The 14,105-nt window shown below is 41.2% G+C and overlaps 1 protein-coding gene across 1 annotated transcript; it reads left to right on the top strand.

Annotated features, from left to right (window-relative positions):
- Positions 1-234: 234 nt before the first annotated feature.
- On the top strand, positions 235-12,703 carry MED17 (mediator complex subunit 17). Its single transcript, XM_009874540.1, has 11 exons — positions 235-393; positions 726-945; positions 2,995-3,131; positions 3,232-3,316; positions 4,418-4,561; positions 5,387-5,517; positions 6,527-6,711; positions 7,236-7,373; positions 8,845-8,962; positions 10,239-10,398; positions 12,278-12,703. Exons 1-11 carry the CDS (start codon positions 301-303, stop codon positions 12,481-12,483), a joined length of 1,617 nt encoding a protein of 538 aa, XP_009872842.1. The 5' UTR covers positions 235-300; the 3' UTR covers positions 12,484-12,703.
- The last annotated feature ends 1,402 nt before the right edge of the window (positions 12,704-14,105 follow it).

Below are 14,105 nucleotides of genomic sequence, written 5' to 3'. Positions count from 1 at the left end.
GAGCGCCCTCGCCGGGCAGCGGCCCAGGGAGGCCTGGCCCTCCTGCCCTCCCGCCGCCAGTCGCGGTATTCGGGAGCGAGTCCCCGCGAATTGCTGTGGTGGAGCGGGAAGGATCCCGGCGTCACACGACAGCGTCACGTTTTGTGCTGTTACCATCTCCCTGTGGGTAAGGAATGAGCGCTGCCCCGTATCTCTTCACGATCCTTTGTTTCCCTTCTCTTTTTAGGGCTAGTGAAGTTTCAGCCGTCCCTGTGGCCATGGGATTCAGTGAGGAACAACCTGAGGAGCGCCCTGACTGAGATGTGTGTGCTCTACGATGTTCTTAGTATTGTCAAGGATAAAAAGTTCATGACTTTAGACCCAGTTGTGCAGGATCCCCTTCCTCCAAAACAGGTATGTTGTAATTAGTTGTGCTGTTCTTATGGCTTGTCTGTGAAGATTTTATTTCACTGGAAGTTTTAACCTACAGTACGTAAAAGATTTAGTGAAATGTTCCTTGTGATGTGCTGAGACAGTGCTTTGTAGATCAAGGGAAGGCTGAGAATGGCAGGTGAGGCTGACTTAAATGCATCTACTGAAGGTGTAAGTCAAAGTGCTACTTTTGCCTTATAATGCTGTTAGGAAAGTTACTCTGAATAATTACTGAAACCTAAGTTATCACTCACTGTCAGTTCAGTTTTTGGAGGATTGAGATACACAAAATTTCTCTCTTTATTTGTTACTAGAATCCTCAGTTTCTTCAGTTGATTTCAAAAAAGAAGTCATTAGCTGGAGCAGCTCAAATCCTGTTGAAAGGTGCAGAGAGATTATCCAAATCGGTTGCAGAAAACCAGGAAAATAAGCGACAAAGAGACTTCAACTCTGAACTGCTAAGACTGAGACAACACTGGAAACTGAGAAAAGTGGGAGACAAAATTCTTGGTGATCTGAGCTACAGAAGTGCAGGTAAACAGCAGGGGTTTTGGTTTTTCTCAAGAATGGACACTTACATTTGTCTTGGTTTGAGCTAAAACAGAACCAATTCTGTTCAGTGATTTTACTTTTCAGCTCAGTCTCTTCTAAGAGGCAGCACTTTCTGAAGTCAGCAGCATGTTTTTGCAGACAGTGTCTGCTCCTAGAAGTGATAACACCTGATGTTTACAGCTATTGCCAGGGATTGGGATGCAGAAAGGCTCTTGTTATACTTGCTCCTGTAGTCACCAAGGTCACTGCTGGGTCTTGTGTAAAACACTGGAGGTGGTGAGAATTAAAGGGCTCACAAGGAAGTAAAAAGATCACACCTCTGGTGAGGAACAGACAGGGCAGGTGGCCCAAACCCGACCCAACAAGAGTATTCCTTTCCACTCCATATACGTCATATGCAGTATAAAGCTGAGGGCTAAGTTACTTCTTCAGCAGCTGGTCTCTGAGGAGATCTTCATCTGATCTTCTGCCTTTGATCCTGATCCTGAGTTCCCAAATCCAGCTCCTGTGTCCAGTTCCCATCTGCTGCTGCACCTGGGGCTTCCCCAGTGCCACCTGCTCTGCAGCATCAGTGGGGATTGCTACTGGGGAGGCGGGATTTTGGTTTAATATCGATTTTGTACATATTTCATTATTTTTATTATTTCCTTATCAGTTCTACTATTGCTAATTGGTGCTGTTTCAGTTTTCTTTTCCAATCTGTAAATCTCTTGGTCTTATCCCCTTTCCTTTCCTCTTTGGGGAGGAAGACAGGTTATTGGAGAACATCTATCATTTCTGGAGAGTCCAGCCCTAACCCTTCACAGTGTTTTATGAATATTTCTTTTTTGTAACTGGAAAACCAGATGGAATATATCTAACAATTCATAATATAATTAATAAAAGTTTATTGCCATTACAAGACAAGGTTATGAAAGCAGGAAACCTGTTTTATTATCAGGAAAAATACCATGTGCTCCTCAACCTAGAAAGTGATTCTAAAGGCAACTGTGTAAGATTCTAGTAAAGGTTACGTTATGAAAACAGTTCTGTGTTGGCAGTGTAGTTGTTGTGTTGACAGGTAAAACTTTGGCTTTTATCTGTATTTGGTCTGTAAAGCATTTTTAAAAAAAAAAAAAGAGCGTATGTTGCATTTTCCTCTGAGCGAAGTTCGTAGAATGTTTCAAGTTGGAAGGGACTCCCAAGGATCACCACATCTAACTCCACGCTCCTTGGAGGACTGTCTAAAACTAAAAGAGCCTCATCAAAGATAGATTTGTTGTATCTATTATTCCTACACTTGTGAGAATGGAACTAAAGCCATGCATTAATTCAGGGATTACAGTTAGAGGGGGTAACCAGCCCAGAGTTCTAACGGAGTGAAAGAGTGAACACAGGATCTCACAAAACCTACGATGCAGATACAAAGCAGGCGTCTGAACCAGTTATGTTGGAGCTCCTGCTGTCGTCGGTGAAGGAGAGTGAGGACAAATTTAGGGCTGTTTGCTTTGTGGTCATGAGGGAGTGGTAGATGTAATGCAGGATGTGTCTTAGTTTAGTTATCCTAAACTAGATGGGCTGTGCCCTGCATTTAAAAGGGATGCAGCTAGGACAGACATGGGCATCTGCTTTTATTGGTCCCACCTGAATGATTTGCTCTACAGTTGTTTTTTACAGACAGAACATTGTTGTAGTTTTAAGACTGCAAGCAAACCATCGCTGGTTTTGCGCCTTCACATCTTCCTTCAAATTCCTACAAAGATTCCTTCAAATCTTGCATCTTTAACTACTTCCTTGCAAAACTTCAGACAGTTGACTTTTTGTCTTGTTTTAACCAAATACCTTTATTTTTCTCCTTCCTTGCATCTACTGACAACATTTTGAAATACTCTTGTGGTTTTTTCCGATAATTATTGTTACTTAGTAAATTACTGTAAAGTGTAACACATAGATTTAAAAATACATATTCTTCCAAAACAGAGTTAATGAGCTTCATTATTTGTAGAAGATGTTCTATATATAGTACATATGTCTTTGTCCTTCCTTTCTTAGGTTCCCTTTTTCTTCATCATGGCACATTTGAAGTGATAAAGAACACAGACATTGATCTGGATAAAAAGATCCCTGAGGATTACTGTCCTTTGGATGTTCAAATTCCAAGTGATTTAGAGGGATCGGCCTATATCAAGGTTTGCCAGAGAAACTTTAATCTTTGAGTATGGGTTTTATTTTGGTGTTTGTACGCTTGCAACAAGGAACAAACATGAAATAATGTTCTCTTTAACCCAGGTTTCTATTCAGAAACAAGCTCCAGACATTGGTGACCTTGGGACAGTCAATCTCTTTAAAAGACCCATGCCAAAATCAAAACCAGGTATATGCTGATTTTTGCACATGTTCTCAAGAAATGGGTTTACATATGATGTTTATATGAAAATTTGAGCATATAGCTTGAAAGAAGAGTGAACAAGAGTATTCATATTTAAACTGAAATTTTTCATTTAGATGCTCCCTGACCTTTGGAAATCTGATACTTTCAAAGCATAGTCTGTCAGTTTTTCATGTATATTTATGTTTCTGAAACAAAATTGCTAGGATTGTATTGTAAGCATTCCAGAGCACCTTTTGTTAGTCATGAAAAAGCTTGAGCACGTAACCAAGTGCAAACCAAGGTGTTTTGTTTCAGCCAGTTCAACTGAACTGAACAACTGCCCCTTCACTCTTTAATTTTGCCCAAAATGCATCATTTGTTTCTGTGGCTCGTGTGTTTTATCTGTCCCTGAAGCTGTGCTGGGACTATGTGCTTTAACTACCAACAGCTCACCTGGCCCGTAGCAGATTGATTCATTTGATCCGTGCCAGTATGTGAAGCTGCAAACCTTGCAGACTGAAAATTCATCCTTTACTCTTTAGAATTAAAAAGAACTGGCAGGATTTTATTTCCCTGTGGTCTGTGACACAGATGCTTGGGCTGTCTTGGACGCAGACAGGGTGCTGTATTATGGTGATGTTTCATGTGGTATTCAGGGTACGACATTGAGCTTGTGTGCTTGCTCAGGCCGGTATCTTCCAAGAATTTTAGGGCCTATAAATCCTGTGAAAGCACACACAGGAATTTTAGCAGTATTTGGCAGCTCATTGTAGAGTGATTTTCATAAAGCTACAAGTGTTGCTGAAAGCAAATCGCAACTTAAGAAGCAGAGGTTCATAAGTAAAGGCCTGGGAATGGAGTAGGCAGTTGCCTCCTGGAGGGTATTTGCAGTTCACAGTACACTTATATGTAAAACCAGGGTAAAATGCATTAGTGTTATCTTAAAGTGCTTACTTAAGAGAGGGAAAATTCTGAAAATAATTTGGATAGAAAATACCGACTACCTTATCACAGCAGCTGCACAGTATGTGGTATCGGAACAAAAAGACAGCTTAGCTTCTCTTTACGTGTTTCTTCTGCGAACGTTGGTTTGTTATTTTTCAGGTTGGCAGACAAAGCTGGAGACTGCACAGAATGTTCTTTTATGCAAAGAAATTTTTGCCCAGCTGTCACGAGAAGCTGTTCAAATTAAATCACAAATTCCTCACATTGTTGTGAAAAATCAGATAATCTCCCAGCCTTTCCCAGGTAGGAGACTTTTTAAGACTTCTTGTTCTATGATTATTTTCTTAAACATGAACTGAAATTCTAATTGCTATGACCTTTTTTAATGCTCTGTTCCTTAGCAAAAAAACAACAAACTAATAGTCGTCTTGTTCAAAGGTTTTGAAAACAGAATTTCCCAAAATTTAGATTTTGCTTGCTAATTACAAAAAACATTTAGTTAGTGCACTTTAGTTTCTGATTTACTCATATTTTATTGTGTGGATTTTTGCATTGTTTTCCTTTGTGGTTTTTGTCAGTAGGACTTAAAGCTGTCAAATGTAATGTCACATGCACGTGGCAGCGTGGGGCTGTGCGTAAGTCATTGCTCCTGGCTTGCACACAAGTGAAAGTTGAGACTTTGGGTTCCTGGGTCTTCAGAAGAATGCAGGTTCATATATTTCGGTGAGGATAATTAAACAGCGTGAAGATGTCAGAGTCAGCTGGTGAATCCTCTGTTCTTACAAGGGGTACACAACTGATTGTATCATGTGCTTAAAATGCGTATGGTGGTAATTCATTCCTCGTTTGGGGAAGGAGTGGAGTCCTGGGGAACTTTTTCTTTTTGTGGAGGATTGAGTCATAGAAATTGCTGTGAAAAGCACCTGATGAGTTAGTTGGCCTGTCAGCACTTTGGTGAGTAGCTCTCCATCATCATTCTTTGATTTTTCTCTGATGCGATGAATACTGGTTGTAAGACTGCCGACTATACAACGTGAAGAAAAGCAGTTTTCAGTAGCCTCCTTGAAAAAAGTCAGTGTTTTCAGTTTTGGTTTTGGTTTTGTGGTTTTTTTAATCTCCTTTGTACAGGTTTGCAGTTGTCCATTTCTCTGTGTCACTCTTCCAATGACAAAAAGTCGCAGAAGGCTGCCTCGGAAAAACAGAATCCAGAGGATCATCTCTATGTTCTCGAACATAATTTACACCAGCTGATCAGAGAGGTAAGGCGTTTATGGCCAAGTACTGAAGAGCTTTTGAGCTTTTGATACATCTTCTATGTAGTAGTAACAACAAAGCGCCACCAGAGGCCAGTCTCTTTCTATCCATTTGTGTCAGGCAACCGGCTGTTCTGTGTTAGGGGTCAGGGAAGTTCCAGTTAATGCTTTCATGGACTGCGAGTTCTTTACTTTAACCTCAGGCTCAGTGCTCACTTCAGCAAAGCCGTGTAAGGTTTTTTCCAGTACAGTTCAGCAATTGCTCTTTTTTTCATTGTGCCTAATTAGTGTTTGTCAAATACCATAAGGGAGCATCTGTTCAGACCATATTCCCATGAAGAAAGAACAATCAATTACCATAAAAACTTTGCTTCTTTTGAGATCCACGACTCTGCTCCAGTGGTTTAGAGTCTCATATAATCTAGCAGAAGGATCAAGGGTAGAAGGCTGTGGTTGCGGCTGTTGAGGAAAGAAGCACAATTTTAGGCATCTAAGCAGTTGTGAAACTGTTCCAGAGGGTGTTCATTTCCTTAGAGCACAGCTCTGCAGGTCATGCAGTTGTATGGAATAGGCCCATGTTTTAAACACTGAACTAGATTTCATGAAGCTTTGGCTCAGTGCCCAGCCCTGTGAATTCCCTTTCTTGGCTTTGAACAGGTTGCTAAATCTTGTTGTACCTCATTTTTTTTTGCATCTAAAATGCCTCCTATATTTTTGTCTGACCATTCTGTCTGTCTCCAGAGATGTATACAAGGCAGTCTTATTAGTAGGGGCTCCTGCGATACTACCTAATTTTTCTTAGCTAGCACTTTTTAAAAAAAAATTACTTCTTTTAAGGTTTGAAAGAGCTGCGTAAACAAGGGCCAAAAACATGTGCAAAGCTGGCTTTAAAGTGCTGTTAAGTTTATATACTAGTTTACATATGCTAAAAAAAACCCTCATGTAGTACATATATCGTATTATTTCTTGCAGATACATTATTTGACCACTTCCTTTTATAACATGTTTGTTGCAGTGTCACAAGCAAACCCTGAGCTCAACAGTGATGCCACATCCAGCTAGTGCACCTTTTGGCCACAAGAGAATGAGACTGGCAGGACCCCAGGCTTTTGATAAAAATGATATCAGTTCTTTACAGTCAAATGAAGGACTTCTGGAAAAGATAATAAAGCAGGCAAAACATATATTTTTGAGACGCAGGTAGGTCACAAGCTGTTCTTGTTAAAGTTGAAATGTACTATTGAGTGGAATACAACTGAGCGTTCTTAAAATTGGCTACTTCCTTCACTGTTAAGATAATCTTTATTTTTAAGTACTAAGAACTGGTAGCATAAAATATGAGCAAGCAGTACTCAGCAAAAACATAAAATCAATCAGACTTCTTCGAGGTCTGTGTGTCGGTTTTGATGTATGCTCTGGTAATTGTCCCTAGTTTTCTTAAACTGCGTAAGTAATTTTTTTTAATGTTCTTTGGCATACAGTAACCAATACTGAGCAATACCGCTTTACTGCTGCTGCAGGATGTATATGAAATGTACAGGCTAAACCAATGTGCTTCATTAGCACCACAATGGTGTTGAAATAGAACTTTGATCCACATAGTTCTTTTTTTGGTGTGCCACAAAAAAACCCCACAAACTTATAACCCACTCATTGCCCTTAAACAATATCACAGCACAAACTGTCTAGGTTATTGTGCCTGGAATATGTCTTTTATCTTCTAGGACTGCTCGAACCATTGACAGCCTGGCCAGTCGTATTGAGGATCCTCAGATTCAGGCCCACTGGTCCAATATAAATGATGTTTATGAATCCAGTGTTAAAGTTCTGATAACTTCTCAAGGATACGAACAGATCTGCAAGTAAGTATGAAAATGCATGTACCTTTCTAGTTGTAGAAGTATGGAGCAGGGCTGGAGTATATTCAAGCTGTGTTTTACCTGTTTAGATTCTCTGCAGACAGATGAGTAGGAGCCCACTACTTGTGTGCAAGTGTTTGTTTTCTGAGTTGTGGGGGGAACAGCCGACCTAAGAAAACGTTTCACCCGCTCTACACTTTAATGAAGAAACTTCATAAGTTGTTAACTAGACCAGTTTCCTTAGAAAGAAGGAATTGAAAGTGAAAAGGGGCCGTTTAAGGATGGATTTAGCTTTCACAAAATCACAGAATTGCCCAGATTGGAAAAGACCTTTAAGATCATCTAATCATTAACCTGACACTGACAAGTCCTCAACTAAATCATGTCCCTAAGGACTATGTCTGCACAACTCTTAACTACCCAGGGATGGAGACTCCATGACTGCCCTGAGCAACCCATTCCAATGCCTAATAACCCTTTCAGTAAAAAAACTTTTCCTAATATCCAATCTAAACCTTCTCTGGCAAAACTTGAGGCCATTTTCTCTTGTCCTGTCACTTGTTACTTGGTTGAACAGACCAATCCCCACCTCTCTACAACCTCTTTTCAGGTAGTTCTAGAAAGCAAGAAGGTCTCCCCTCAGCCGCCTTTTTTTCTAGGCTAAACAGCCCCAGTTCCCTCAGCCTCTCCTCATAAGACTTGTGCTCTAGACCCTTCGTTAGCACACTCCGGCACCTCAGTGTCCTTCCTGAGGTGCCAAAAACCGAACACAATTTTGATAGAGATAGCTGGATATGAAGTATCTTTTTCTGTGCTGGATTCTAAACTTCCTGTCTGGTTGTGGAGAGCGAGTCAGTGCTCAGTCCTGGCTTGATTGCACAGGTCCTGAAATACTGAACTCATGTAATTCATGCTGTTAGTTAGGGATGTTGACGTCAAAAGAAGAGATTTCGTGTTCCAAAAACAAACGTCTGCATGCGGACCAGCGGTGAGCTGAGTAACGTGCCAATGGTGGATGACCTGGTTGTTTCTTCCTTTTTTGAGCAGCCCTCTCCGGCTGTGTCCGCAGCGTGGAGCAGACTGCGGTCGTTGGTGCAATCTGCAGTCTCAGTTCCAGAGTAGATCTGCTGCCCGAGTCTTGGCTGTAGGGTAGAACGAGCCCCGCGTAGACACCATTTTCTCTGGGAGGAAGGTTGGGTACAGTGGCAAGCAGGGAGCTGGGAGGCACCTCAGGAGGTTCCTTGATCTGAACAAGCAGTGGGCCAGGTCTGGGAACATGCAACGGGCTACGTCCCCCGCCGTACGGAGGGAGCTATTGTGACAAGTGAAACCGAAGTGTTTGGAGTTGCTGTTGTATTCCATGTCCTGATCTGGGACTTCTTGTCAATGAATGGGAAAGATTCCATGTTCTTCGTTTCCTGTTTTCTTGACTGTGGTGATGCATTTTGAGTAAGTTTACATCTTGTCTTCAAAGATCCATTCAACTACAGCTGAACATTGGAGTTGAGCAGATCAGAGTTGTGCACAGAGATGGAAGAGTTATTACATTGTCTCACCAAGAGCAAGAACTGCAGGATTTCCTTTTATCTCAGGTAGACTCATATGCATTATTCCTTCCTCCTGTGTAGTGTGTGGGAAACATAAGAAGTGAGAATCTCATCTTTAGCTATGTAAAAAATGTTAGAATGCTTCAAATAAAGGTAGTGAAAACAAGAAGATAGGTGACTGAATTTTGCAGTGTGTTTGCACAGTGACTTTAGCAACTGGTACTAAAATACAATGCCGGTTTTTACTATGGTCAGTAGTAATAACAGTTTTTTTCCTTTCATTAAAATACATTTCTTTCTGCTACTCATGGGAGCACTGAGACTTTTGCTTACTTGAGAACAAGTCAGTGTGAGTCAGAGCAGACAAAAAGGTATTCAATGTATGAAACTTACTGTAACCAAGTCCTGTCTAGAGTAGAGATCTTAATGAGCCTGCAATTACTGTCATTTCAACATTGTCTTGTTAATGTTCACTTTGCATCAGCCATTACTAAATCAGCTGATATTTGAATGAACTGGGTTTTCTTAATTGCTTACAGCAAGCTGCTGGTTTTATTCAGAAATTACAGTCTTCTTCCTATGCATTACAGTCAAAACACACGTCTCTAATAACAGGGATTGGCCTGTTGCAGTTAGACGAAACTCCAGAACAGAAAACAAGTTGAAACAGATTCTGCTGAGGGTATCTCTTTTTGGTCGTTTTCAGACTTGTTCACAGGGAAACGCTGAATGGTGCTGGATACTTCCTTGTTACAAGTGTTAAAGGCTGTTTTTCTGTATGAAGACTTAAGTTTTTAAGCTGTTAAAAGCTCCGTGCTTACACGTGACCCTTAACATGCATCTGAGAACCTTACCTATTTTTTCTTTTTCTTCCTGAGTTTGGTATGATAACACTCTCAGAGGCTTTATATGTTTTACAGCAGAGGTTTCATTTCTGTTCAAATAAAGGACTATTTCAAAATCTTGTTTGTATCACTCGGAATTAGTTCCTGAGACCTAAATAAAGTTTTTCGTGAATTGAAAGCACTACTTAAATAAAATTCATAAGCCTGTATACCTATGAAAAATTCACCTAACTCCATAGTGTGCTTAATACAGTGGTCTCTGTCTGCAAAGGAACTAGTCTAAATTCAAGTAACACAAAGCTCTGTTAGCACTTATATAGCCGATGTGGTACAAAAAAAGATTCCTGTGAAACTAGAGAACTTAGAACACAAAGTCACTTTTATAAATAACTACCGGACAGCAGAAGAAAAAGTAAGCAATTCTTCCTATGGTGTGCAGATATTGAACTGAGGACAAATGTTTCGTTCCCTTTCAGATGTCACAGCACCAAGTACATGCAGTTCAGCAGCTTGCAAAAGTTATGGGATGGCACGTGCTGAGTTTCAGTAACCACGTTGGTCTGGGGCCTGTGGAGAGCATTGGCAACGCATCAGCGATAACTGTAGCATCGCCAAATGGAGACTATGCCATTTCAGGTAGTGTTTTCTGTTGCAAGTGTAGAGAAAGTCTTAAAAAAATTCCTGGAGTGAATTCTACGAGCTTTGTAAGTCTCTTTCTGAGATAGCCTCTAGACTTCTATAGAATGATCTCAATTTGTAGCAGAATATTCTGGAAACAATCTCTTTTGTGTATGTAACTGACACCTAAATAGAATCAATACTTTGCCCAGTAAGCTACTTAAGGTAAACCTGATTTAATTTACACAGGCTTGAAAATATTTCTTAGAATTAGCATAGAAAAATTAGATTCCGGAAACCATCAAGATCCTGAGAGAAGAAACAAGGCAAAGAACAGGATCACAACTCTGGAGAACAGTTTGGTCTTTTCAGGGATCTTGGAAGAATTCTGTAGGATTCCATTCTATGGGATGGAGAGAAGAGGGGTCCCAGAGAACTAGTTGATTACTTTTTTGTTCGAGGATCACCTCTTTCAATCTCAAGAATGGTCGTTCCTATGTGCAGGAGGTTGTGCAAAGGTGACAGAAGATCTGTGTGGATGACCAGGGAGCTCTTGACTAAACTCATGACAGAAAAAGGAATCTGCAAGAGATTATAAGCGGGATTTGTTGACCTGTGAGGAAGACAGAGAGACTGTCCAAGCATGCATTGATGGGGGTAGGAAAGTTAAAGCCTGTCTGGATTTGAATCTGATGGGGGGCACACAGGGCAACAAGAAGAGCTTCAGCAGGTATGTTAGCAGCGAAAGAAAGAACAGAGAAAATGTGGGCCTGGTGTTAAATGAGGAGTGGCCCTGGTGGCACAAGACAGAGAGAAGGCCAGGGTACTTCGTACTTTTTTGCTTTTCCTGACACCCATGGGAAATTCCAGAGCAACGACAACTTACCCTCAGTAGAGGAGGGTCAAGTTAGAGAACCTTCGAACAAACTAGACACACCCAAGTTCATGGGACCAGGTGGGATGTATCCACGAGTGCTGGTGGAGGTGGCTGATGTCATCGTGAGGCTGCTCAATCATCCGTGGAAGTTCATGGGGATCAGGAAGGGTTCCTGAGGAGTAGAAGAAAGCAAACGTCACATCCTAAATTCCAAAAGGAGGATCAGGGGAAGTACAGTTTGGTTAGCCACATCCCAGATACTGGGAAGATGAGACAAAAAGAACAGTCCCAGAGCAGCTTCCAAACATGTCAAGGAGAAGAAGGTGATGGGCAATAGTCAGCTTTGATTTATGAAGGAGAAATTATGTTCAGTCAGCCTGATAGTCATCTCTGTGTAGAAAGCTAACCTGGTGGGTAAGGGGAAAGATAAGCATTATGTCACTAACAGCCTATTTAAATAACAAACAAATGAACAATCCCCTCCTCCCGCAATGTCAAAACACAAAACCAATCCAAGCCAATAGAACAGCACCACCCCGCCAGCAATCTTGCAGAATTTTGTGTTTAAAATAAACAGCTATCCTCAGTGCATTAATTCCTGTCCCTTTGAGATAAATCCACTGGAAATGATACATTTTTTAATTACATTTTTCAGCAGAATGGTGGGGATTGGTGAGTTGGCAAAAAAACCCTTTGCCCTTCCTGGCATCGTTAGCGAAAAATAAGTGCGTTTGTAAGGGGTACATGCGGGTGGGTTTTTTTGTCAAGTGTTTCTCTGGTTTGCTCTAACCAATAATGTACAGTGCTAAAGCAACAAAATCAGGGAGAAGTGGGAGATGAGAGAGAGCAAATTCAAAGAGAAAAAAATTAACCCCCCCAAAAATAAGTTAATTTCCCTTGCTTGCTTTCACTGTGTTTGGACTTGGGTAGGAATAACGTGTAGTGTACAAGAGGAAGGGTATTTAGTATCAGGGATTCCTACAGTGTAAAAATGCTCATCCAGATCTCTGTTCCTCGCAGTACGTAATGGTCCGGAGAGCGGCAGCAAAGTTATGGTTCAGTTTCCACGGAGTCAGTGCAAGGATCTCCCCAAAGGTGATGTCCTGCAGGACAACAAGTGGAATCATCTTCGTGGGCCGTTCAAGGAGGTGCAGTGGAATAAAATGGAAGGGCGTAACTTTGTGTATAAAATGGAACTCCTCATGGCTGCCCTGACTCCGTGCTAAAAATTCATCAGCTTCTCTGTGGGGTTTCTGAAGCGTCGCTGGGCTGCCAGTGATCACTGCCTGTGCAGCAAAGGGAAGTGGAACGTATGGGGCAACACAAGAAAGCAAAACCAAATTTATTTCCTGTGCAGATAAGTCTGTTGTAGTGTTTGTAATAAAACTTTTTTCAATGACATATAAAGTAACAGCTCTTTGAAAAAGTTCCTTTCACCTGGATCTTTGCAGGTGGCTCTAGCTAAAGTAGCATAGCTGAGTAATTAATGTATTTTTTCTTTTATAAAATTAAATTCTGTAGTTCTTTGCTACGTGGAAGGTGTCTGCTCACAGTCATTCCCTTTTCCCTTATGCCCCTCCTTTTTCTGAATAATCTTAGCAAGTATTTTCTGAAAGATGAAAATCGTTAGAATTGTGCTATCAATAAGCCTTTTAGTGGCTTATACCCCAGGGAACGGCTGTCCTTGTGGAGGCTGGTGCACTATTTGGTGAGAAGGGGGACAGCAGGAGAAGCAGAGCTCCCTTGTAAACAAAAGAATGGTGGAACAGTCTTCACTGCGTGCCATTCTTGAGCACAAGTGTGTACACAGGTAGAGCTTCTGGGTGACCCATTTCTTTTTGAGAGATTCATTTACTTAGGGATTTGTTTAAGTTGAGAGTGTTACAAAGTCACAGCTTGTTGCAAACGTCTCTCCTCTCTGGTGGGTACAGATGAGCCTGTGTGTTTTCTGTCTTTTTTGGCAATCTGTAGAAGAAAAGGCTTTCCTCTACTCGCAAAAGTCTGACATTATGAGTTTGTCAGTGAGTTGTGTAAATTCATGTGAGTTGTTTGTTTGTTTGTTTGCTTGTTTTCTTCTGCATTGTCACTGATCGTGATCCAGGGGAACAGGAACACTCACCTGAAGATCAGCCCTTTTCAGTTCTTTCAAACTAAAACCTTTTTTATTTCTTGTCCTTTTTGGTTGCACTTGTAGCCTTTAAACCTCTAGTAAGATGTTGCACAACTTTTCTTTTGCTCAGTGATTAATTGCTAAAGGTCTTTTTGAAATGTGTCTCTATGAACCAGTTCAGACTTACGTCCATATTGTGTGTTACGAGGTGTGTGTGTGTGTAATACGAGAACTCGCACACAGAGTTTGAATCAAACATCATACTTGTGTGGTGACAGTTATTATTTTGCTGTATTCTTGAGCAATGAAGAATAGTTGTAGTAAATATATATTAAACAACTGCTTGAGGCAAGCTGCTGCTCTGTGTGTATCCAAAACAGCTGCTGTGGTGATGTTGGTGTTTGCCAGCGTGGAACATCTTGTTATTTCAGGTCTGTGAAGTACTTGCTTCAGCGCAACTGAACTAAGAGAAAGGGGTTTCCTTTCAGGTTCTGATCAGTTACCCAGGACAAGTTAGGAAAATGAAAACCTGCTGTCTGACAATAGTCTCTTGACCTTCTTGAAAGATGGGCACATCTTACGCGACACCTGTGATGCCAGGTCCCGTTTTCCTTGCCCAGCAGAGCCTGTGTGGCTACAGGCACAGAGGGGGTTTGTTCCTTGCTGAACAGTTCAGCCACCAGCCTGACACATCTCTTTGCACATCCAGTTATAAGAGAAAACACAACACATCTTCTC

Source organism: Apaloderma vittatum, unplaced genomic scaffold, assembly GCF_000703405.1.
Source record: "Apaloderma vittatum isolate BGI_N311 unplaced genomic scaffold, ASM70340v1 scaffold33628, whole genome shotgun sequence".
Taxonomy (NCBI): Eukaryota; Metazoa; Chordata; class Aves; order Trogoniformes; family Trogonidae; genus Apaloderma; species Apaloderma vittatum.
Note: the sequence above shows the minus strand (reverse complement) of the source record. Positions and strands in the feature narration are given on the sequence as shown.

What these genes read in the sequence shown, in the direction of transcription:
- MED17 (XM_009874540.1), top strand. Translation starts at nt 301, where the DNA reads ATGTGTGTGCTCTACGATGTTCTTAGTATTGTCAAGGATAAAAAGTTC. An exon ending in AGGATTTCCTTTTATCTCAG is followed by an intron (nt 8,963 to 10,238) that starts GTAGACTCATAT and finishes GTTCCCTTTCAG; the next exon opens with ATGTCACAGCACCAAGTACA. An exon ending in TGGAGACTATGCCATTTCAG is followed by an intron (nt 10,399 to 12,277) that starts GTAGTGTTTTCT and finishes TGTTCCTCGCAG; the next exon opens with TACGTAATGGTCCGGAGAGC.